General features: G+C 41.7%; 1 protein-coding gene across 8 annotated transcripts in view; it reads left to right on the forward strand.

Moving 5' to 3' along the window:
• Window positions 1-14543, forward strand: part of GMEB1 (glucocorticoid modulatory element binding protein 1) — a 38278-nt gene extending 23735 nt beyond the window's left edge. For all 8 annotated transcript variants that reach the window (XM_045476346.1, XM_045476340.1, XM_045476343.1 and 5 more), the window contains 4 exons: window positions 2327-2458; window positions 3739-3876; window positions 7816-7938; window positions 11290-14543. In XM_045476346.1, the coding sequence (XP_045332302.1) occupies window positions 2327-2458; window positions 3739-3876; window positions 7816-7938; window positions 11290-11990 (1094 nt within the window). In that variant the 3' untranslated portion in view covers window positions 11991-14543. The remainder of the gene's footprint in view (window positions 1-2326; window positions 2459-3738; window positions 3877-7815; window positions 7939-11289) is intronic.
• The last annotated feature ends 10557 nt before the right edge of the window (window positions 14544-25100 follow it).

Raw genomic sequence — 25100 nt, forward strand, 5'->3', positions numbered from 1 at the left:
ATGCTTATTCAGTGGTTTCACTTTGGTGCCACTTAGCAGATCTTTGAAATTAGATTGTTTTGAAAATCCTTTGCTCTACTAGTGGTCAAGGCAGGAAGGTGGATTAAGATAGTGAATGGTTTTCAACTGTTGAGCTGAGATGTATCAAAGATAATGTATGGTTGGCTGGACTGGACTCTAAAGACTCTGATATACGGATCAAAGAGCTCTGCCTGGAAGGGATCCAGATAATCATGTTGAGGCTTCCTCACAAATGAGGCAGGATGGGCATACACTTAACTTTGGTATCACTGACCTTGGGATTAGAGCTCTCTATCTCCAGAGAAGATGGACTCATGTGAGATAATTATTAGGGATTCAGTTAGTCCCAGGGCACCTGGCTGGCTCAGTTGGAAGAGTGCGCAACTCTTAATCTCAGGGTCATGAGTTCGAGCCCCACGCTGGGTGTAGAGATTACTTAAACAAACAAACAAATTTAGGGGAAAAAAAAGGATTCAGTTAGTCCATCTGAAGATTTAGCACAGCTAAGATTCTTGGACTGTCTCAGCTGCTTCCAGAAGACTTACATATGTGTTTCACAGAGTCACAAGGACACTAATGGATATAAGGGAAGTACATTTTTAAAAAATGACCTCTCAAGGTTTCTTGTGGTCAGCTCTAATATTCTGTGAGTAACCACTGGGTGAGTAGAAGCCAAATCTTTTGGAACTTAAGTTCCCTTTAGGAAAGTATAAAATGTCTAGCTGTTTGAATTTTTGGTCATGTGATTCTTCCACTTGGAAAGTAAAAACGATGAAATTATTTACTTCCTTTTTATTTGGCAAAAATTCCTTTAGTTTTGATTGTCCATATCAATATTACTTTTTTGCTTCATTATTGATATCCTCTAGCATGGGGAGTCCATACTTGTCCATATATCTACCTGGATCAGTTTGATTTTTCTCAATTGTCTTTGTTTAAAATCCTAATATATGAGGGGTGCCTGGCTGGCTCAGTTGGTAGAGCATGCAACTCCTGATCTTGGGGTTGTGAGTTTGAGCCCCATGTTGGGTGGAGAGATTGCTTAAAAAAATAAAAAATAAAAAAATAAGGGGCACCTGGATGGCTCAGTTGGTTAAGTGTCCGACTTCGGCTCAGGTCATGATCTCGCGGTTTGTGAGTTCGAGTCCCACGCTGGGCTCTGTGTGACAGCTCAGAGCCTGGAGCCTGCTTCAGATTCTGTGTCTCCCCCTCTCTTTGCCCCTCCCCTGCTCCCCTCCCCTGCTCATGCTGTCTCTCTCTGTCTCTCAAAAATAAGTAAATGTTAAATAAATAAATAATAGGGGCACCTGGGTGGCTCAGTCGGTTAACTCAGCCTCTGACTTAGGCTCAGGTCATGATTTCACAGTTCATGAGTTCAAGCCCCACGTTGGGTTCTCTGCTGTCAGCACAGAGCCTGCTTCGAATTCTTTGTCTCTCTCTCTGTCTCTCTCCCCCTCCCCCACTCTCTCTCGAAAATAAACATTAAAAAATAAAATGTTATTATACAATATTAATAGCAAAATTTATTTTTATCTGTGAATCTGGTATTCATGGATCTCTTCTTCTCTGATTTGTTTTGGTCTCATTTCTCTTGCTTTCTCTTATATAGCCTGATAAATAAACGACAGCAACTTTTGATATTCTAGATGGTTAGTATCAAACATGCTTGTAGTAGGGCTCTTGGCTAAGCACCATACTTTTCTCTTAAATCATTTTAGATTCTTCTTATCCTCACTAAGTCTGGGGGAGACAGCCTGGCAATCGTGTCTTTCAGTCTTTCAAAAACATACCTGCTCAGGGAGCAAATTGCTCTTTTGTGATTTTGTAAGTTATCTTTCACTTTCTATTCAGAGTAAGAAGAAAGCATTCTCTTTTGCAAGGCAGGTTTTCTTTAGAAAATTCAGCATTTGGGGCGCCTGGATGGCTCAGTTGTTTTAAGTGTCTGACTTTGGCTCAGGTTATTGTCTCACGGGTTCATGAGTTTGAGCCCCGCATCAGACTCTCTGCTCTTAGCACAGAGCCTGCTTCAGATACTCTGTCTTTCTGTCTCTCAGCCCCTCCCCTGCTTGCACATGTGCACGCATTCTCTCCCTCTCTCTCAAAAATAAATAAACATTAAAGAAAAATATCCAATATTCATCCTTGCTTACAATTCTAGTTTTTAATATATGGACCTACAGGCAAAAGGCCAGAATTTTAAAATAACAGGGTTTTTTTTTTTTTTTTTTTTAGCTATATGAGATAAAAGATAGCTATGACTTTTTCATGAAATTCACTGACTTTACCTCTAATGGACTGCTTTTAGGTAGCATCACACAGATTGCCATCTCGGAAGAGAGCATGGAAGAGGCAGGGCTGGAATGGAACTCAGCTCTCACTGCTGCTGTCACCATGGCTACAGAGGAGGGTGTGAAGAAAGACTCAGAGGAAATTTCAGGTACTTTACTACGAGGCTGAGATATCTTGCAGGGTTTTGTGCCCCTTCTCACCATTATGATTATGGACACAGAAGGCCTCTTAATTACTTTTGCTGGTTTTTCTCATGCATATTAATACTAATTATAGCTGCAAACATTGTATTTTAATGCATGCAACAACAGCCCTGCACAGTCACATTTTACATAGGAAGAAATTGAGATTCAGAAGGGTTCAGCAGCTTGCCTAAGACCTGTCACACCACCAGTAGTGTCAGAGCTGAATTCAGCTGTTTGACTCTGTAGTCCAATGCTTTTCATCCTGTCAGCCTCCAACTTTGGAACGTTTCTTAGATAAACCAAGTAGCAAGATGTTAGAAGAAAAAATTAGGTAGCAGGTGGTATAGAGGATGATGATTAATGGTGATTCACTTACAGGGGACCAGGAGATGTTTCACATCATCCTCCATTCGTTAATTCACTTAAACAGTATTTATTGCTGCCTATTTTCAGTTGACACTGTTGCCAACATAGATGAAAAGGCATAGCCTCTGCCCTCAGGGAGCTTATAATCCCCCCTATTCAGCTGTCTCATTTTATTTTTGCAAGTATAGTACTAGAGGGAGTATAGTTGACCTTTGAGCAACGTGGCAGTTAGGGGCACCAACCCCCTGTGCAGTTGAAAATCTGTGTGTAAATTTTGACCCCTCCCCCGAAAACTTTACAAGCCTTACTGAAAACATAGTCAATTAGCATATGTTATATGTATTATATACTATAGTCTTACAATAAAGTAAGATAGAGAAAAGAAAATGTTATTAAGAAAATCATAAGAAAAAATAAATTTACATCACTTGTACTGTATTATTAAAAAAAATCCATATATGAGTGAACGCTCACAGTTCAGACCGACTTGTACAAGGCTTAACTGTATATCTTTAATATCTTTATTGTTTCACTTTTAAGATATTAAATACTATTTAATTTTAAATTATTTAAGTAAATAATATTTAATATTTGTTTAATGTAATATCTTTATTAGAGAAAGATACCTGCCCCCTATAGCCAGAGCCATGACAAATTGAGACAATTATCTCAAGTCCCTATGTTGCCAAAGAGGCCAAATAACTGGGTGCCAACTCAAGGAGGCAGCCGGTACCCTAAAAGCTTCTTCCCTTTTCCGAGAAATGGCCCAACAAGAAATTATTTCAAATTGAAGTAATTTCGAGTTTAACTTGAAGACATGTGCCTAGGTGTATGTAGCATCCCTTGTTTACCCTCTGTCTTATCCCTCTTGTGTCAGAGGACACTTTGATGTTCTGGAAAGGAATAGCTGATGTAGGACTGATGGAAGAGGTTGTCTGCAATATACAGAAGGAAATAGAGGAGCTACTCAGGGGAGTTCAGCAGCGGCTCATTCAGGCTCCCTTCCAGGTAACAGGTAAGTACACCAATTCTAGCAGTAGTGATCATTTTATTAAATGTTAACAACTGTAGACAGATCTTGTTAGCCTCATGAAAACACTGGCATATAGGCATTATGATCCTAATTTTACAGATTAGGAAACTAAGGCTCATAAAGGTTGTTTGTCCATAGTTCATAATGAGGTTTTGAACTCAAGTCTGGTCATGCTTTTTCCATAGGTAATTTTTGCCTTTATAAATGGTGCCAGAAAGCATGCTCTCTATTACATATATATGGAGAGAGAGAGAGAAGGAGAGTGTGAGTCAGTCTAAAAATTAGGAAAAATCTATCTGGTTTTAGACAAGTCTCATCTTCTATTAGTTTAAGGTTTCCAGAACTATTGTGTTCACTTAATAGCTGTTTCTGAATACCCATAGAGTTCTTGCTGCTGTGCATAATGTAAAAGGATGTTCTAATCATCTGATACAAAAGGGTCATGATGATGGGGCACCTGGCTGGCTCAGTCAGTGGAGCATGTGACTCTTAATCTCGGGGTATTGGGTTTGAGCCCTACATTGGGGGTAGAGTTTACTTAAAAGAGAGGGGGGTCATAATGATATCTCATAACCTTGTGTGTCCGTGAGATCTTAAAGTTGTTAGTTGTGTCTTATTATTATCTTATTGTGTCTTTATAATTCATACATTATATAAAACTTTATGTGCTTGGAGTGTAAAAAAAAAGGCAAGTAATATAGAAAGCAGGGATGACTCTTTTAGATAGGGTGGTCAAGGAAGGTCTCATGTGACGAGCTGGGAGAAGGAACATTCTAGGCAGAAGGAACAAAGACTTTGAAGTTGCAATAGGCCTGATACATTTAAAGCATTATAGAAGCACTGATTCCACCACAGTGGAATAAGATACAAAAGTGATAGGTGATGAGGCTGGAGAGGAATAGGGAGCAAAGTTTAGATAAGCTTTGTTAGAACTTTGGTTTTATTTTAAGGTGATGCTAAGCCATCATACTGATTTTGAGCAGGAGAGTGATGTAATAAGATTTATATTCTTAAATTTTTATTAGTATTTTTTAATGTTTAATTATTTTGAGAGAGAGGGAGAGAGAATGGGAGTAGGGGAGGGACAGAGAGAGGAAGAGAGACCCAAGTAGGCTCCACAATGTCAGCACAGAGCTCTACCCAGGACTGGATTCCACAAACTGTGAGATCATAACCTAAGTTGAGATCAAAAGCTGGACACTCAACCGACTGAGCCACCCAGGCGCCCCTATTTTTTATTTTTTAAGTAGGCTTCATGCCCAGTGCAGAGCCCAACATGGGGCTTGACTCACAACCTTGAGATCAAGACCTGAAGTAAGATCAAAAGTCACACACTTGGGGCACCTTGGTGGCTCAGTCGGTTAAGCATCCGAGTTTGGCTCAGGTCATGATCTCATGCTTCGTGGGTTGAAGCCCCGTGTTGCGCTCTGTGCTGACAGCTCGGAGCCTGGAGCCTGCTTTGGATTCTGTGTCTCCCTCGCTTTGTGCCCCTCCCCTGCTCACACTCTGCCTTTCTCTCTCTGTCTCTCTCTCTCTCAAAAATAAATAGGGGCGCCTGGGTGGCCGGTCAGTTAAGCGTCTGACTTCGGCTCAGGTCATGATCTCACGGTCCGTGGGTTCGAGCCCCGCGTCGGGCTCTGCTGACAGCTCAGAGCCTGGAGCCTGTTTCGGATTCTGTGTCTCAGAGCCTGGAGCCTGTTTCGGATTCTGTGTCTCCCTCTCTCTGTGACCCTCCCCTGTTCATGCTCTGTCTCTCTCTGTCTCAAAAATAAATAAATGTTAAAAATAAATAAATAAATAAATAAATAAACGTTAAAAAAAAGAGTCACACACTTAACTGACTGAGCCACCCAGGTGCACCAGATTTATTTATTTATTTACATATAAATTTACAAATATACAATTTACAAATATAAATTTTTTTAATGTTTATTTTTGAGAGAGAGAGAGCGCGCGCGCGCGCAAGCGGGGGAGGGGCAAAAAGAGGGAGACACAGAATCTGAAGCAGGCTCCAGGCTTTGAGCTGTCAGCCCAGAGCTTGATGCAGGGCTTGAACCTACAAACTGTGAGGTCATGACCTGAGCTGAAGACAGATGCTTAACTGCCTGAGCCACCCAGGTGCCCCTATTTATAATTTTTTATGTATTTATATATTTTAGATTTTTAAAAGATCACTTTGGTTGCTATATGGAGAACAGACTGTATGGAGCAAGAAATCATTTGGGAGACTTCTGAAGGAATTGATCTAGACAAGAGATTATGGTGGCATGGATTAGGGTGAATAGTGGTAGATCTGGCAAGAAGTAATCATATCGGGGATATATTTTGAATGTGGAACTGACAGGTCTTGCTGATGGATTGGATATAGGGTAAAAGAGAAAGAAAGAAATCCAGGAGGACTCATACATTTTTGGCCTGAGCCATGAATGATGATACCATTTCCTGAGATGAAGATCAGTGGGAGAGGACATCAAGTTTTTGTTTTTGTTTTTAAATGTTTATTTTGAGAGAGAGAGAGAGAGAGAGAGAGAGAGCAAGTGAGTGTGGGGGAGGGACAGAGAGAAAAGGGAACAGAGTCTGTGGCAGGCTCCAGGCTCTGAGCTGTCAGCACAGAGCCTGATACAGGGCTTGAACTCACGAACTGTGAGATTATGACCTGAGTCAAAGTCAGATGCTTAACCAACTGAGTCACTCAGGCACCCCTGCTTTTTTTTTTTTTTTTTTTTCTTTTTCCCCAGTTAGGCTCCATGCCCATTGTGGGGCTTGAGCTCGTGACCCTAAGATCGGGAGTTACATTCTTTTCCAACTGAGCCAGCCGGGTGCCCCTCAAAATTTGTTTGTTTGTTTTTAAAACTTTTTAAGTTTATTTATTTTGAGAGAGACAGAGAGATGGGCAGAGAGAGAGAGGGAGAGAAAGAATCCCAAGCAGTCTCTGCACTGTCAGTGTGGTACCCAACGCAGGGCTTGATCCCACGAACTGTGAGATGATGTCCTGAACTGAAATCAAGAGTCGGACACTTAACCAACTGAGCCACCCAGGTGCCCCTCAAAATTAGTTTTGAGTTGAGACATCTGGCTGGCTCAGTCAGAGCATGTGACTTGTGTCTCAGGGTCATGAGTTCAAGCCCCATGTTAAGCATAGAACTTACTTAAAAAGAAAGAAAGAAAAAAATGAATTTTGACTTGCTAAATGCTTATGAGGCCTTCAAATGGAGATGTCACTGAGCTAGATGGAATTATGAATCTGGTATGCAGGAAAGAAGTCAGGGCTGGAGACCTGCATGTGGGAGTTCTCAGCATGCATGTGTTATTTAAAAGCATGGAACTGGATGAGATGACTGTGGAAAAGAGTTGTAGGTGGAGAAGTGATCTGAGTTAAGGAAGTAATGACCACAACTAGTGACAACTGTTTCAAGAAGTTTTGTATAAAAAGGAACAGAGATAATACTATGAATAACCTTGCATACTAGTTCCCATTCCACACTTAAAATATGATATTTCTAATCTTCGTATCTGTCTTGCCAGGTAAGTATTATTAATCCCCTTTGTTTCTGATGAGAAAACTAAGGACTGAAATGACTTATCCAAGTTCATACAGATAGGAAGAAATTGTAAACCCAAGATTCAAACTTAGTTCTGTCTAGCACAGTCACCGTGTTTTCTAAACCAAAAGTCATAACTTACAGCCAGATACAGGATTTTTTCTTATCTTTGTATTTATTTATATGGAAATATGTATAAATTTGTAACAATTAAATCAAAGTTAATTATACATGTGATAAATCTTGGCTAATTTTTTTTAGAAATGTAATTAGAATAGTCCCATCATTTCTGGGTTGTTTCATATTTATAAGCAGAACAACAGAAAGCTGGGGGAACACTTCTGTTTTAACTTGACAGGCATGTCTTTGTTTTAAATAGATGCTGCTGTTCTCAACAATGTAGCACATACATTTGGCCTGATGGACACAGTAAAGAAGGTTTTGGACAACAGGAGGAACCAAGTAGAGCAGGGAGAAGAGCAGTTTCTCTACACTCTGACAGGTGTGTATAACTTCTGTCTCTTCTTAGATGATATTATACTAATATCCTTGAGTCTTGCCATTTCTTTTTGGACTTCTGTTGGGACTGGCTTCTTTTCTTTCTTCCTCCTTCTGTATCTTTTGGAGGATTAAGATGTCTGCTCAATTGCTCCATTAATCCAATAACATTAGTGGCAGAAGAAACAAATTGGCCTTTGTCTTTGTTACATTATTGATACTGCATCTTTTGATAAATATAAATTTAGCACCTTCTCCATTATTTGCAGTAATCATAACTTATGAACACATAAATAATTTAACTCTTTTTATCAAGTACTTAATTTGTGCTAGTGCCAGACTAGGTTTTAGAAATATCATGTTGACTGAGACAGCCCCACTCTCCACATGGTCTTTAAGTAATTCAAGGAATTATCAGTAGTAACTGAGGCATATAGTGGGTATGGTAGAAGAAGAAAGGGAGCTGTCACTTATACCTGGAGAGAATTAAAAAAAAGGTTTTGGGGAGGTAAGGCAGGTGAAAAATATAAAACAAGTCAGAGGTATGGATTATCACCCTTTGAATGATGTAAGATATATTACAGTCATGAAGCCAAAAGGCAAAAGATTATTCAGCAAGAGAAGAACAATTTATGTTGTCTTAAATTTATTTTTATATTATAAAATATACGTTAAATATTTTAAAGTTCATTTATTTTGAGAGAGGGAGAGAGAGAACGAGCGTGTGCATGCGCATGCATAGGGAAGGGGCAGCGAAGGAGGGGTGGAGAGAGAGAATCCCAAGCAGGCTCCACAGGCTTAGTGTGGAGCTAGATGTGGGGCTTGAACCCATGAACCATGAGATCATCACCTAATCCGAAATCAAGATTTGGACGCTTAATGGACTGAGCCACCCAGGTGCCTCTTTTTTATGCTCTTTTAAACTACTTCCCAGGATTGGGGTGCCTGTGTGGCTTGGTTAAGCGACTGACTTTGACTCAGGTCAGGATCTCATGGTTCATGGGTTCCAGCTCTGTGCTGGCAGCCTGGAGCCTGGAACCTGCTTTGGATTCTGTGTCTCCCTTTCTCTCTGCCCCTCCCCCACCTCTCAAAAATGAATAAACATAAAAAAAATTTTTTTAGGGGCACCTGGGTGGCTCAGTCGGTTAAGCTTCCGACTTCGGCTCAGGTCATGGTCTCACGGTTCTTGGGTTCAAGCCCCATGTCGGGCTCTGTGCTGACAGTTCAGAGCCTGGAGCCTGCTTCATATTCTGTGTCTCTCTGTCTCTCTGCCCTTCCCCCTGCTCACACTCTGTCTCTCTCTCTCTCAAAAATAAATAAACATTAAAAAAATTAAAAAAAATTTTTTTAAACTACTTCCCAGGACTAAGCTTCAGGTTAAATGGTATTAACTGTCTCTCTCTCTCTCTCTTTCTCTCTCTCTCTCAAAAATAAATAAACATTAAAAAAAAAGTTAAGGGGCGCCTGGGTGGCGCAGTCGGTTAAGCGTCCGACTTCAACCAGGTCACGATCTCGCGGTCCGTGAGTTCGAGCCCCGCGTCGGGCTCTGGGCTGATGGCTCAGAGCCTGGAGCCTGTTTCCGATTCTGTGTCTCCCTCTCTCTCTGCCCCTCCCCCGTTCATGCTCTGTCTCTCTCTGTCCCAAAAATAAAATAAACGTTGAAAAAAAAAAAATTAAATAAATAAATAAATAAATAAATAAATAAATAAATAAATAAATAAAAAGTTAAAAAAAAAATCGGGTACCTGGGTGGGTCAGTCAGCTAAGTGTCCAACTTGGGCTCAGGTAATGATCTCACGGTCTGTGAGTTTGAGCCCCGTGTCGGGCTCTGTGCTGACAGCTCAGAGCCTGGAGCCTGCTTTGGAGTCTGTGTTTCCCTCTCTCTCTGCCCTTCCCCCACTCGTGCCCTGTCTCTCTCTCTCTCTCAAAAATAGATAAACATTAAAAAAAATTTTTTTTAAATGGTATTAAAATTTTTTTTATGCATTTTTGTGACCTGTTGCCAAATTTCCAAGATTATACCAACTTATGTCACCATTTTGAGCACACAAACGTTGGATGCTGTTACTTAAAATATTCTCTGATTTAACTTTTTAAAAAATTATAGATGTAGTTGTTATCTTCTTGAGGTTCGCATTTCTTTGCTTACTACTGACAATGGAAAAAATGCAATATTTTGTAACTTATAAGGCAGTATTTAAAATTTTTTGAATGTTCTTGATTCCTACTTACTCCTTTTATTCCAAGCAAGGAATTAACTTGCTCTTGGTGTTCCAAAGGGAACAAAGTGCCCTACAGTTGTAACTGATTATTTGTTGAATGCTTCTCAGGTACTAAGCAATAGAGGAAGTTTTGGTATAGAACCAGACTCACCAGTGGTGGTCACCAGGTTGGATTGTACATTGGGAGAGGGATAGTGATAGACATATTGTGGTGGGAAAGCACACCCACCACTTCTGTGGTTGGTCATCAGAAGACTTTTGCCTTGGCCCAAGTTCTGTGACCTTAAGTCACTTTACCCCTTTGGATCCCTGTTAAAATTAATGTGTTAGAGGGGTGCCTGGTTGGCTCAGTTGATTAAGTGTCCAACTTAAGCTCAGGTCATGATTTCATGGCTCATGAGTTCAAGCCCTGTATTGGACTCACTGCTGTCAGCACAGAGCCCATTTCTGATCCTCTGTCCCTGTCTCTCTCTGTGCCCCATCGCCCGCTTTCTCTCTCTCTCTCTCTCAAATAAACATTAAAAAAATAAACTCTAAGACCTCTTTTAGTTCTGTAATTCCTAGAGACTTCTGTAACTTTCTGTATACTTCTCTGGGTGCTAATGGTAGACTAAGACCATTGGTAGACTAAGGTTACCAGCAAGATGATCCTGTCTTGAAAAACAGTTTAGGAATCATTTGTTTTGTTTTGTTTTGTTTTGTTTTGTTTTTTGGGTAGGTGGGGAGCAGCCATTGTAGCTCCTCTGTAGGCCCATGTTAGTTCCAAAGGGATTGTGCAGATATTCCTTATTTTCACCTGTAGACCCGAGGTGGGTATCTATAAGCTGTAAAATCAACTGGAGGCTTGTTTTGCATTTTGGTGACAGGTGACAAAATGCCACAGGTGCTTCTAGGGTTGAGCTATAGTAGGATCACAGCCCGAGAAAGATTCTGAATCGTTGCCCTGCCTATAATCAAGCAATGAAATGCAATGGCTGCAAGGATTTTTTAAATCATCCAGTTTGGTTTCTTCTTTTGAGAACAATGAAGCTACACAGTGGCAAAACCAGAATAAGACCTCAGGTTTCCTGACTCCGTTTACTCTCTTCAAGGCTATACTTCTCTCCATACAAAGTCTGTCTTTTTTTCCACAGAGTTGGAACGCCAGTTGGAAGAGCAGAAGAAGCAAGCTCAGGATCACAGGCTGAAATCCCAGACCGTTCAAAATGTGGTACTGATGCCTGTGAGCACTCCTAAGCCTCCAAAAAGGCCCCGGCTCCAGCGGCCAGCTTCTACCACAGTCCTGAGCCCTTCTCCTCCGGTCCAGCAGCCTCAGTTCACAGTCATCTCACCCATCACCATCACCCCAGTGGGCCAGTCATTTTCCATGGGCAATATTCCAGTGGCCACCCTCAGCCAGGGCTCCAGTCCTGTGACTGTTCACACACTGCCTTCTGGCCCTCAGCTCTTCCGCTATGCCACAGTGGTCTCCTCTGCCAAGAGCAGCTCACCAGACACAGTGACCATCCATCCTTCATCTAGCTTAGCACTGCTAAGCTCCACTGCCATGCAGGATGGGAGTACCCTGGGCAACATGACCACCATGGTGAGCCCCGTGGAGCTGGTGGCCATGGAGTCCGGCTTGACCTCGGCAATCCAGGCTGTTGAAAGCACCTCGGAAGATGGGCAGACCATCATTGAGATTGACCCAGCCCCAGACCCAGAGGCTGAGGATACTGAGGGCAAAGCAGTTATTTTGGAGACAGAGCTGAGGACTGAGGAGAAAGTTGTGGCTGAGATGGAAGACCACCAGCATCAAGTCCACAATGTGGAGATTGTGGTCTTAGAGGATTAACTGGGGATCTCAGGGCCAGGAGATATGCTTTGGTTTGGAATTTTAATTATTTGTTTATTTTTATCATTGTCCCACTCATTTCCACATAGGATCCTTTTTTTAAAACAAAATCTCATTGTTCTAACTGAAAATGTTGGGTCCCTCCCTCCCCCTCATTGAAAAACGGACAAAAACAAGCTGTCCTTCCGGAAGTTGAGAGTAGGTCACTCAATGTCTAAATCCTTTTACGCAAAGAAAGTTAGTTCTTTTAGGGGAGGCATCAAGACAACCAGAAACCCTGTCCGGAAAGCCCTTTCCAGGCTAGTCTGTCTGTGTACACGTGCGGTTTTATTTTTGTAAAGATGCATTGGCCAAACTCTGGGACGCAGATCTGACACTGGAAGGCAACCCACCTGCACATGGATGCAGAGGATACTTTATTTTGTATGCTGGAAAGGGCCCTCAGAGGCTAGTGCAAAACTCCGAAACAAAAGCAAGTTGAACTGTGCTGGGAGGGGAAGGTGGCATACCAGCAGCAGCTTGAAAAGGGAAGTGCTTTGGTCAGGATGGGGCAAGGAAATTATCTTACTTCCAGAAGTGCAACTGATGCCTTTTGATATCTCTAAGGGGTTACTACCATGGGTGCCATTTTGAGGAGAGGCCAGTAATAAGTGGAAGGGTACATCTCTGTGGAGCAAGTGGCATCAGGGGCCTGGGGCCTGTGACTTTGCAGAAATAGAAATCTGGGTTTCAAGCTCACTTTCCCCTCCTTCCCCAATTTTGTCAAAGCACTTAACCCCCCTAAACTAGGATCAATCCATTCATTTGCAAACTATGTGATGTGGTGTAAATTTCTCTGGTTCCTGGACTGTGGCTGTCATGGAGGTGGGGCTCCAAGGCCATAGTTTTTATTGCATGACTCCGGGTGCAGGGTAGTTCCTCATCCAGACCAGCTGCCCTTTTTGGTGGGGCCCTTTTTTGGCTTTGGAACCAAAAGCAGCCACTCATTTGGTGCTTCCTCTTGTTCTCCCTTCCATCCCTCAACTGTTAATGGCATCTGTCTCCTGGATCCCACGCTCTTCAGCTTTTTGGCTGATTTGGAGAACAGTGACAGGTGTCTGCCTGCCTTCATCCTCTTTTAGATTCATTTATACCACAGATGTTTCTGTGAGATATTGAGCTCTTAAAAAACAAAAAAACAAAAAACAAAACAAAACAAAACAAAACACCTTAGGCTTGGCAGAGAAGACTCAACAGCCCCAGCTTATCTTGAGGCAACAAGTAGATGTCTCCTCCTGAGCGAGCTGGACTCCCTGGGAAAGAAGCATTGTCTGCAACATTATATTATAGGAAATGTACCAGGAATGTCAATAATAATATCTTTGGGGGGTGTTGTTATTATTATTTTTTTTATGTTGTTTGTATGTTTAGAGCTGGGCCATTTTCTGTGCTGTGATTCCTGCTCTTTGACCATTTTCAGTGTTTGGGGCAAGAGTGGACCCTGGTTTTTATTTCTTTGATTGCATTGTTTACTGCACTAGATAAAATATAGGGAAACTGCAGACAATTTAAAGGAAAAAGAGGTCAAAAAGAAAGCACACACCTTAGGAGTGGGAGGATTTTTTGTTTTTGTTTTTGTTTTTTTTTAATTAAAAGCAAAACTTTGGCTTATAGTTTCCTTTTTTTTTTTTTTTTTTTTTTTTAAGAGGGCACCCACTTGAAGCCATGTTTCTTCCAACAGATGTTGGAAACCTTGTTGTCAAGCAAGTGAAGACTGCATTCTGCCGTCTTTCAGATGGCTTTAATAGCTAAAGAAGCCCTCTAACTTGGGAGGGCAATCTTAAAAGCCTTAAGGGTGAGATTTCTTAACCCCATATAATTGTGGCTTTCAGCTTTAAAATTGTCTGGGGTTTTACTTTTCTCTTCAAAATGTTCAATAGATGTAGCAATCAGCTTAGAACAAACCTTTGGCCCTTTAGCGAGGGAAATGGCTTTTATTATTGCTTCTTTAGGTTTTCTGATGGTACATAAACAAAACCAAAATTTCAGTTTAAGCCTAAAACTGCTACTTGACCCTAGGAAGGCACATGTCACCCCTATCGTGGTTTTTAGGGACACTTTTCTCTTTCCCAGAGATGCAAGGTCCGATTCAGGACAGAGGGGGAGCCCTGGAGAACACCCACACACTAGCTCAGGTTCCTTTCTTTCTTCTGTCAGCTGTTGTTGGTAGTGTTTTAAAGCAGTATGAGCATCATGCTTCCAAAGTCAAGAGATCTTTTCCTCCTAAAGACAGAGCCTGTTTACTTGCACTATCTGAATATTCCGGCTGGTGGAAATACACAAGCTTTGTTGTTTTCCTGGTCTTCCAATAGCCTGTCATTATTGCTAGCTGCTGTGGCACCTGTTGTGTGGGGGTTTCCTCAGAGCCCTGGTCTAAATGATCTCAGACAGCGTGAGAAATATGCAAGCCATTGGTATGTGCACAAGCAGTTGCAATGAATCATTCCTCAGGCTGACTTGGCAGTAGCCATCTATATTTCTGTTCATTCATTAAATAAACATTTATAAGTACCATCTACGTGCCAGGCTTTGTGCTAGGCACTGGCAGTACAGAGATGAAGACAGAGTTCCTGCACTCAAGGACTTCATACTTCAGAGGTTGTCTGGAGTTAAGAACTATATTTCAATTTAATTGGTTTCTTTTGTAATCCTATGTATTTTATTCCATGCACTGAAAAACATAATTCTGCAAATTAGCCCATAGGTTTCGGCAGATACGAGAGGCACAACAAAGTTAAGCCTTTTCTAGTGAGATACTGAAACATCATCATATTGGGGTAAGTGCAGCGATAGAGCTACTGGCTGGGAGCTGAGAAGAAAGGATCAGGGATCTGACCCAGCTTAGGGATAGGGGTCAGCAAATATGGGAGTACTTCCTGGAGAAGGTGTATACCTAAACTAATTTAGCAGAGACCATTTTTGGCTAGGTGTTTTTTTCTTTTTTTGTACTCTATTTCAAGTAGTTGGTCTTATTTATACAAGAGGGGGAAAAAATCCTTAGTCTTTTGCTGCCTCTGCCTCCAGAGCTAGGCAGAATCAGCAGCATGGGCTGTCTCCTGAGAGCATTCCACTGGGAAAAGCCGAGTCATGTGTCAGCTTCTCAGAATTTCCATCAGAGGAATCCAGTGCCGGACTGGAGGTTAGCTGGTAGAAGGTGAATGTCCCAAACCTTCCTGCCATGTGGTTTCCACAAAGGCCTTGGAGTCAACTGTACAACGGTCATACCTTAGTTATGTCCCTCCCTCATTCTTCTCCTTTCAATTGCTAGGCTCCTTCCCTATTCCCACCCCCAAAACAAAACAACTCCCAGTTATTCTGAAGTAAAAAAATGGACAATATACTTGAATAATCAAGATTCAAAGCCACTTCACATGAAGTTTCTTGCACGCTTCTGTCCACATTAGGGAAGGAAGACTAATGTTAATACAATTATCTTGGAAATTGATACTCAGTTCAGGTGGTCTGCCACTGTGGTGGTGGCATTTTATCCCGTTTCATGAAAGGCCCTATGGTAAGTCTGTGTGGTGGGAAATACTAGTATTGGTAACATCTGATTATAAAGATAGTATAATCAAGCATGAGATACAGAATTACAAGTTCACTGAATTATAACTGGTCCAGGTTTTAGCACTATTTTTTTTTTAATTTTTTTTTTCAACGTTTATTTATTTTTGGGACAGAGAGAGACAGAGCATGAACAGGGGAGGGGCAGAGAGAGAGGGAGACACAGAATCGGAAACAGGCTCCAGGCTCTGAGCCATCAGCCCAGAGCCCGACGCGGGGCTCGAACTCACGGACCGCGAGATCGTGACCTGGCTGAAGTCGGACGCTTAACCGACTGCGCCACCCAGGCGCCCCAAGGTTTTAGCACTATTAAGGAGGTGGAAAGGATAAAGAAAAGGCTGAATTCTGAAAATAGGCATGAGGTTGTGATTCACTTTGGGCAATACTCCTGAGGAAATAGTCCTCTCTGAGAAGAAAGTCGGATGCTAGGCTAGCCTGCATTTTCAGACAATTTCCCTAGTATAGTTGATTACGGATTCCCTCACCCCTAGGATACCTCTTGGGGAAATTCTTACCTAGTTTGTAATGTATTACAATAACAACCAAGGTTGTTACCCGAGACAATCAATTCTGCTAGATTTGGACTCTTTGCCCCTGGAATTTCTCTCCAGCAGCCCTAATTGAGACCTTTCTAGGATTCCCTCCCAATCCCGGAACAACTTTCTTAGTCCTGATGTATACAATTTAACTTCCTCTAGAAGGTTCTGTTTTCCTCTAACTTCCATTCCCATACTACTACTTCCCTGGCCCTTGCTTTTGGGAGCCAAAGGTGATTTAGTTCCTAAATTCTGCCATGTCAGTAATTCAACTTGAGACCATCGTTTTTGTCAAGGTACCTCCAAGAGCCAAACCTCAGTATACACCAATCATAGTCTGGGTCTTCTGTACTTAAAACAGCTTCCCTGACTCAATCAGCCACCTGAATTGAAGCACCTTTGGGATGTTCTTATGCAGTGACTATAGGTAAGTTCTCCAGAACACATAGATTCTAAAACCTGTGTTTATTTTTTTAAAAGGTTTTATTTCTTAGTAATCTCTATACCCAACATGGGTCTTGAACCCACAACCTCAACATCAGGAGTCACATGCTCCACCCATTCAGCCAGCCAGGTGCCCCTAAAACCTATCTTTTATACCCAATTGATTCTGTATCTATGGCTCATGGTCCAGGCTAAGACATGCCTGTTTCCTGGATAGATTATTTCAGCCAAGTATGATTCCTACTGCCTCTTCACAACTGCTTGAAATTTCTGTTATGTTTTATGAGCCTCTCAGCCTAAAAGTAGACTACAACCTGCTTTGAAATTGCCTCTGGGTTCTCCTCTTGCATCTGTGGTTTCCAATTCTGTATTCTTTACTGATAGTTATGGCTTATAATATGGTATATATGGATTTATTTTTCTAGTTTTGAGAACAAAAATGAACAATAGTATTGAATCACATCTAAGGATAAACATGAAGCTGGGTAATGACCCAGAGGAAAGACAAATTCCTTAATGGGCTTTGTAGGAGCTTCTAAAAAAAGCGTACAGAGAGGGTTACTTGCATTTTGAAGTATAAGTTTGTTTTTTAAAAATTTCTCTGCTGTTTTCTTTAAAGAAATCTGTGTATTATAGAGCAGACTGGAAGCCCAGAGCCCTGATTCAGCCTGAGACTTTGTTTGGTCCACATTTTTGTTTTAACTTTTTGTGAAATATAAATGCATATAGGAAAGTGCACAAATGACTGTACAATTTGAAAAGGTTAAACTACACACACCCATGAAATCAGCTACTAAATCAAGAAGGAAAAAAAAAAAAAGTTACCAGCATCTTACCCAGCCAGGATAACCAACATCTAGCTCTCAACACCATAGCTCAGTTTTACCTGTTTTTGAATTGTTTTGTGACTGGTATTTTCTCACTCAGCATGATGTTGTAAGATTCACCCTTGATGTTCTGTGAAGTTGTAATTGGTTCCTTCTCATTGCTCTGTAGAAACTAACTGTGCCATAGCTGATCCATTCTAATGATGGGTGCTTGGGTAGTTTCCAGTTTGGGGGTATTATAGATAATGCCTCTGAACATTCTTGTACATGAGTTTTGATGAACATATATATGCATTTATGCCTACATAGTCTTTCAAACATTAGGCCAGTTCACATGTAAAATTCAAAATTCAAGATACACCTCTTTAAAAAACAAAAACAAAAAATATAATAAAAAAAAAAAAAAACCCAGAAGAACTGACAACACTGGGTCCATATTTCCTCACAGCAACACTTGACTGGAACTGATTCCTGTCTCTGGTGGGGCATGGTTTCTTCACCATGTGACCCTGTTCCTATTATGGACCTAGACTTTCTTATTTGGTAGCCTGTTTTTTTGATTCAGTAATCTCTTAGGACACTCTTCCCCCAGATAATTGCAAAGCTTATTTCCTCACTTCCTTCAAGTCTCTGGTCACATGTTACCTTATCAGAGAGGACTTCCTTGACCACCCACCCTATTAAAAAATGGCAACTTCCCCTGCACTATGCTTTCTAGTTTTCTTTACCCTATTTTATTTTCCTCCATTTTACTTATCTGACATACTTTTTTTTTTTTTTTTTTTTTTTTTTCCCTCCCCAAACTAGAATGGAAGCTCCATGAGAGCAGGGGATCTTTCCGGTCTCTTACTCACTGCTGTTTCTACAGTCCCTGGAACAGTGCCTGGCATGTGGTAGAAGCTGAATAGATATTTGATGCATGAATACTAAATAGCCAATACTCATTGAAGGGGAACTGTGTACCAAGCATTGTTCTAAGCACTTTACATTTGTTAACCCATTTGGTCCTCACAACAATCCTATGTGGTGGATAACATTATTTACTTCATTTTACAATGAAGAAACATTTACATTCTACTCTAAACAATAGATACATTGGAAGCATTGTAACTCATGAAATTTATTAAACAGAGTCTTTAAATGTCCTACAGAACTTAATACCTAAAAGGAGCCCTTCAATGAATCATTTTATAATAATGGTGTTTTATTTGAAGACATGTTTAGTTACTACCGAAGTTAAAATTTTCAGTTGTAGGACTGAGTCTTGATCAGGCTGCAGCTTGGCTAGGATTGCAGAGATCTGGGGCAGTGGTAGCTGATAAGATTTTGTGATCTGCGCTAGGCAGCAAGTCCCCTGTGCCGTCTCTCCAGAGTTCCAGGGAGGAAGTACTGGTGGGAGGGAAAGTTCACTTAATGAAGGATTTTAGAACCCAAATCACCCGTCAGTCACAGGAAGTACTGACTTATCACACTTCTATTTCTATGTATCTGTGTAATCTCTATGCCCAATATGGGGCTCAAACTCATGACCTGAAGATGTAGTTGCACACTCTATTGACTGAGCCAACCAGGTGCCTCTGACTTATCACTTTGTTAATGGCCCTGTTTGAGATGTTGCCAGTGTCAGGGTCCCTGCTTTAACTCCTTTCTTTCTTTGTTAAGGTCCTCTTCTGTGGAGCCCAACCCCTTGTGCCAGTTGTTACATAGGATCCGTACTCCATAGAACATCGATAGCACTGTAAAGCCTTTGCTAACTGAGCAAAAAGCAAATATTCCCTTGGTCCAGGAACAAAATGGAACTTTTATGCCACAGAAATGCTAGGTTCACACTGCTTTTGTTTTGTTTTTGCTTTTTTTTAAAATTTTTTTTTCAACGTTTATTTTTATTTTTGGGACAGAGAGAGACAGAGCATGAATGGGGGAGGGGCAGAGAGAGAGGGAGACACAGAATCGGAAACAGGCTCCAGGCTCTGAGCCATCAGCCCAGAGCCTGATGTGGGGCTCGAACTCACAGACCGCGAGATCATGACCTGAGCTGAAGTCGGACGCTTAACCGACTGCGCCACCCACGCGCCCCCACACTGCTTTTGACTAAGACACTCCGGTTAGCCTTTCTGAGCAAACTGGACTCATATTCTTGCCTTGTTTAAATTCTCTGTAGTTCCTGCCCAAGGACCAAGGAAGGATCTATCTGTAAAACATTGTCACAAATAGTTCAGACACAGTCATTGGTTTAATTATTTTTTCTTGGCACAAACTTAAAATTGAACCAGCCCTCCCTGGCTTCATTTCCCCTTGGCATTATCTCCAGAAATCTCATTTGCCCTCCATTTTTCTCTCTGATTATCAGATTGAGACTGTAGCTGTTCCCTGGTACACTGCTACTCAGACTTTTAGGTCTTATGTATCAATAAAAGAGGGGAAAAAATGCGCCTGGGTGGCTCAGTTGGCTAAGCGACTGACTCTTGATTTCTGCTCAGGTCATGATCTCACAGTCATGAGATCAAGCTCTGCATTGGGCTCTTTGCTGAGAGCGGAACCTTTGGATTCTCTCTCTCTCTCGCTCGCTCTCAAAATAAATAAACTTAAAAAGAGAGAGAGAAAAAAGTCTTAGGAACCAACCTAGAGTTCACGACATTACATTTTACCAAATAAAGATTTTTTTAAATTTTTTTAATGTTTTATTTATTTTTGACAGAGAGAGAGAGAGACAGAGCATGAGCAGGGGAGGGTCAGAGAGGGAGGGAGACACAGAATCTGAAGCAGGCTCCAGGCTCTGAGCCGTCAGCACAGAGCCCGATGCGGGGCCCGAACTCACAGACCGCGAGATCATGACCTGAGCCGAAGTCGGACACTCAACCGACTGAGCCACCCAGGCGCCCCTAAAGATTTTTTTTTAAGTTTATTTATTTATTTTGAGAGAGAGAGAGAGAGAGTGAGCAGGGGAGGGGAAGAGGGAGGAGAATGAGAATCCCAAGCAGGCTTTGCACCCTCAGCACAGAGCCTGATGTGGGGCTTAAACTCACAAACCCTGAGATCATGACCTGAGCCTATATCAAGAGTCAGATGTTTAGCCAATCAAGCCTCCCAGGAGCCCCTTTAAAAAATCCTTATTTTAGGGATTTAATAAAATAAAAAACTTAAAAAAAATATATCCTTTCTGTGTCCACATTTTATTTATTTAAAAACATTTTTTAATGTGTATTTTTCAGAGAGAGACACACATACAGAGTACGAGCAGGAGAGGGGCAGAAAGAGAGGGAGACACCGAATCTGAAGCAGGCTCCAGACTCCACACTGTCCGCACAGAGCCCATTGCAGGGCTTGAAATCGCAAATAGTGAGATCATGACCTGAGCTGAAGTCTGACACTTAACTGGATGAGCCACCCAGGTGCTCCTTATTTTATTTTTTAATACATGCTTTTTTTTTTAATTTTAAAAAATATTTTTATTTGTTTTTTGAGGGGAGGAAGGACCAGAGAGAGGGAGGCAGAGGATCCAAAGCAGGTTCTGCACTGATAGCAGAGAGCCCCATGCAGGGCTCAGACTCATGAACCATGAGATCATGACCTAAACTGATGTCAGATGCTTAACCCATTGAGCCACCCAAGCGCTCCTTGTCTCCACATTTTATTTTTTATTTTTTTTAATGTTGTTATTTTTATTTTTGAGACAGAGACAGAGCATGAGCAGGGGAGGGGCAGGGAGAGAGAGGAAGACACAGAATCTGAAGCAGGCTCCAGGCTCTGAGCTGTCAGCACAGAGCACGATGTGGGCCTCGAACCCACAGAATGTGAGATCGTGACCTGTGAGATCACGAGCTAAAGTCGGACGCTTAACTGACTGAGCCACCCAGGTGCCCCCCTCCCCCCCGCCGAACATTTCAAAAGGTATACTGACTCAGCATATTTCAACTTAGAATTACAAAAAGAAAGAAAGAAAGAAAAGAAAGAAAGAAAGAAAGAAGGAAGGAAGGAAGGAAGGAAGGAAGGAAGGAAGGAAGGAAGGAAGGAAGGAAGGAAGGAAGGAAGGAAGGAAAAGAAAGAAAGAAGAAAGAAAGAAAGAAAGAGAAAAAGAAAGAAATGTAGATGGTCAACTTATTGGCATAATTTGAAAAGAAAGGGCATTTTTACATCAAAAAGAGAAATAATCTCAGAATAAGGAACAGTCCTCTGCATTGAATACATTTAGCTTTATGAAAAACTCATCACATGATCATTACTTTTCTTTCTGGAGGACTGGTGAAAATTTCCTCTAGACTCTGAATTGAATTTTCAAGGCGTTTTTACTGCTGGCTCTTTCTTGGTGCTTGTTCTTTTCTGCCCTTGATGTCTCTAACAGCTTCCTTTGGATATACACAGCTGTGAATAGTGTCCGAAGGCCACCTGGCCCAGCTGCAGGTCTTTTCTTCCTTTAGCCACGTTCTCACATTGCCCTTTCCATGCTTCCAGCCAGCCAGTCATAACACACACCTGTACATAACAAAGCCAATCATCCACTTACCTTGGGATTTCCAAAGTGCCTTTCTTTTAACATTCAATTGAGCTAGTTAAGTCTGTACATTTAACTTATTTTTTAAGTTTATTAGTATTTTTTTTTTAGTAATCTCTACACCCAATGTGGGGCTCAAACTCACAACCCAGAGATCAAGAGTCATATGCTCTTCTGACTGAGCCAGCCAGGCACCCCTGCACATTTCACTTTTTAACATATGTTGGTCCCACCAGATTTTCATTGATAAAATGGGGATTAACATTACTAGGGAGAATTTTGAAAATAACAAATTAATTCAACAAATATTTACTTAGCTTTGGAATATAAAGATCAATAATAAAAATACTCTTTGTCCTGTAAGAAGTCATAGGTTTATTGAAGAAACAATATGTAAGCTAGGGGGTTGGTTCTCTTAACCTGGGGTCCATGGGATAGATGGCTTGGGGATGGGACTGCTTAATGAGATTGTTGGCAAAAATTTGGGTGCATGTACCTTTTCCTAAGGAGAAAATTCATTATTCCCATTAGAGTCTCAACTGAATCCAAGACTTCCAAAAGAAAAATAAATTTTAGGGGCGCCTGGGTGGCGCAGTCGGTTAAGCGTCCGACTTCAGCCAGGTCACGATCTCGCGGTCCGTGAGTTCGAGCCCCGCGTCGGGCTCTGGGCTGATGGCTCAGAGCCTGGAGCCTGTTTCCAATTCTGTGTCTCCCTCTCTCTCTGCCCCTCCCCCGTTCATGCTCTGTCTCTCTCTGTCCCCAAAATAAATAAACGTTGAAAAAAAAAAAAATTTAAAAAAAAAAGAAAAATAAATTTTGAAGTAAGCAGTTTTAATACACTAAAATGTTACAGTAAGGAAATATGACTAATATTATGGGTGAACAAAGAATAGAGCACCCTTCTCCTTGGGGGAAGAAATAAGGCATCATTTGATGAGGGTCTTGGAAGACAGGAGCTGGGTAGGGGAGATGACAAGGGTATTTGAGGCAGAAAAAACTGCATGTGCAGAATTGTGGGTTCCAGGAAAAAAAAAAAGTGTATTTGAGAAAAAGTTCAGTGTGGCTGGGGCATAAGTACACAGTGAGAAATACACAGAGCCAGAGAGCGGCAAGCTTTGTACACGTTGAGTAGACTATAGAAAACCAGCAGAAATCTTCAAAAATAAGCTCTTACACTGTCAGTTGTGTGTAAACATTTCTCTATTCCTGCCTTACTAAGGGGGTGACTTGGGCAGTGAGGTCTACCGCTCCTGAAGGCTAGAAAGTTTTGAGAATTAGAGCTCTAGGACCCAGCCCCAGCCCATGGCAAAATTCTGGAGTATGTACAATCTGTCCTCTTTTTCACTTTTTTTTTCTGTCTTATCCCCACTCCTCACTTCAAATATGAGGAAGGATTGCTTAGGTTTCTACCTTCTAGACATCTAAAGTGGTGGAACCAGAAGGGACCTTAGAATTTATTTTGATCCAACTTCCTTATTTTATAGTCTTGGAAGGAGATTCCAAGTGAGGGAATGATTTACTCTCCTCGTCTCCCCTTCTGTCTCTCTGGTGGGGTACTGGGCCATTTGCTCTTCTCTCTCTCTTCTGAGGAAATTGCATGGATTCCTTTGACTTCCACTAACATCTCTACACCAAAGATTCCAAGATTTGTATTCCCAGCTATGTTTCTCTATGTCCTCTGCCCTTTGTTTACAGAACATCTCTATCTGATGTTTTATGTTCTCCTGAAAACTATGTCCAAAGATAAACTTATGATCTTTCTCCACTCCCACAAATGTCCCCACATTAAAAAATGCCACCTCTGGGTGCCTGGGTGGCTTAGTCGGTTAAGCATCTGACTCTTGATTTCAGCTTGGGTCATGATCTCATGGTTCGTAGGATCAAACCGCGAGGTGGGCTCTGCACTGACTGCACATGGAGCCTGCTTGAGATTCTCACCCTCTCTCTCTGCCCCTCCCCTGCTCACACACACACTCTCTCTGTCAAAATAAATAAATAAATAGGCTTAAAAAATGCCACCTCATCCATCCAACTACTCAAACAAAATCAGGTATCATCTTTGATAACTCCTTCACCTTTAGTGCCCTTCCCCCAATCTAATCCATCACCAAGACCTCTCATTTTACCTCCTAAAATGTTCATTTAGTCCATTTCTGTCTTCATTGCCACTATGTTAGACCATTATCTTTTGCCCGGACTTACTACAATCTTCTTCTAACTCCTAATTTACTCTCTTCTCCCTAGGTTTATTTTCCACACTGCAACCAGAAGGAACTTCTTAAAACACAAAACTCACACTGATCATTATTTGCAGCTAATGACTAAAGTCCCTGTTTTTCTCCTTTCTCCAGTCTCATCTGGTGCCACCCTCGCTCTCATTATGTGCCAGGCATGTTGGCCTTCTTTCAGTTCCTCACCAGTGCTAAGCTCCTTCCCCACATAGGGCCTTTGCACATACTGTTCCCAACTTCCCTTCCCTCCTTGTGTGGTCAATTTCTGGTCACCCTTCAGGTTTTAGCTGAAGCTTATGAGCTCAGGGAAAAATTCCTTAGCTCCTTGACTAGGCTAGATCCATCTGTGCCTTCTCATTGCACTTTGCACAACTGTAACTGAATAACTATTTGCTCCCTGTCATCTCCCCTGATGTATAAGCTCCAGAGGTAAGTGAACTCTTAAGACTCTCTCTCCAGCACATTGTCTGGACCTCAATAAATACTTGCTAGAAGAGGGATTGAGGGGCGCCTGGGTGGCTCAGTCAGTTAAGCATCCAACTCTTCAAAAAAAAATTTTTTTTTACATTTATTTATTTTTGATAGAGAGAGACAGAGCACAAGTGAGGGAGGGGCAGAGAGAGAAGGAGACACAGAATCCGAAGCAGGCTCCAGGCTCTGAGCTGTCAGTACAGAGCCTGACACGGGGCTCACACTCATAAACTGCGAGATCATGACCTAAGCCGAAGTCAGACCGACCTAACCGACTGAGTCAGACCGGCTTAACCGACTGAAACACCCAGGTGCCCCAAGCATCCAACTCTTGATTTCAGCTCATTGTTTGTTAGATTGAGTCCTGCGCTGGGCTCTGTGCAGGGCAGGGAGCCTGCTTAAGATTCTCTCTCTCCCTCTCCCCCTGCCCCTCCACCCCAATGGCAGAACTGGAATTAGAGCCTAAATCCATTTCCAGTACAGTATTCTTTTCTCAAACCATGAAG

This window comes from Leopardus geoffroyi, chromosome C1, assembly GCF_018350155.1.
Source record: "Leopardus geoffroyi isolate Oge1 chromosome C1, O.geoffroyi_Oge1_pat1.0, whole genome shotgun sequence".
In the NCBI taxonomy this organism is placed as follows: Eukaryota; Metazoa; Chordata; class Mammalia; order Carnivora; family Felidae; genus Leopardus; species Leopardus geoffroyi.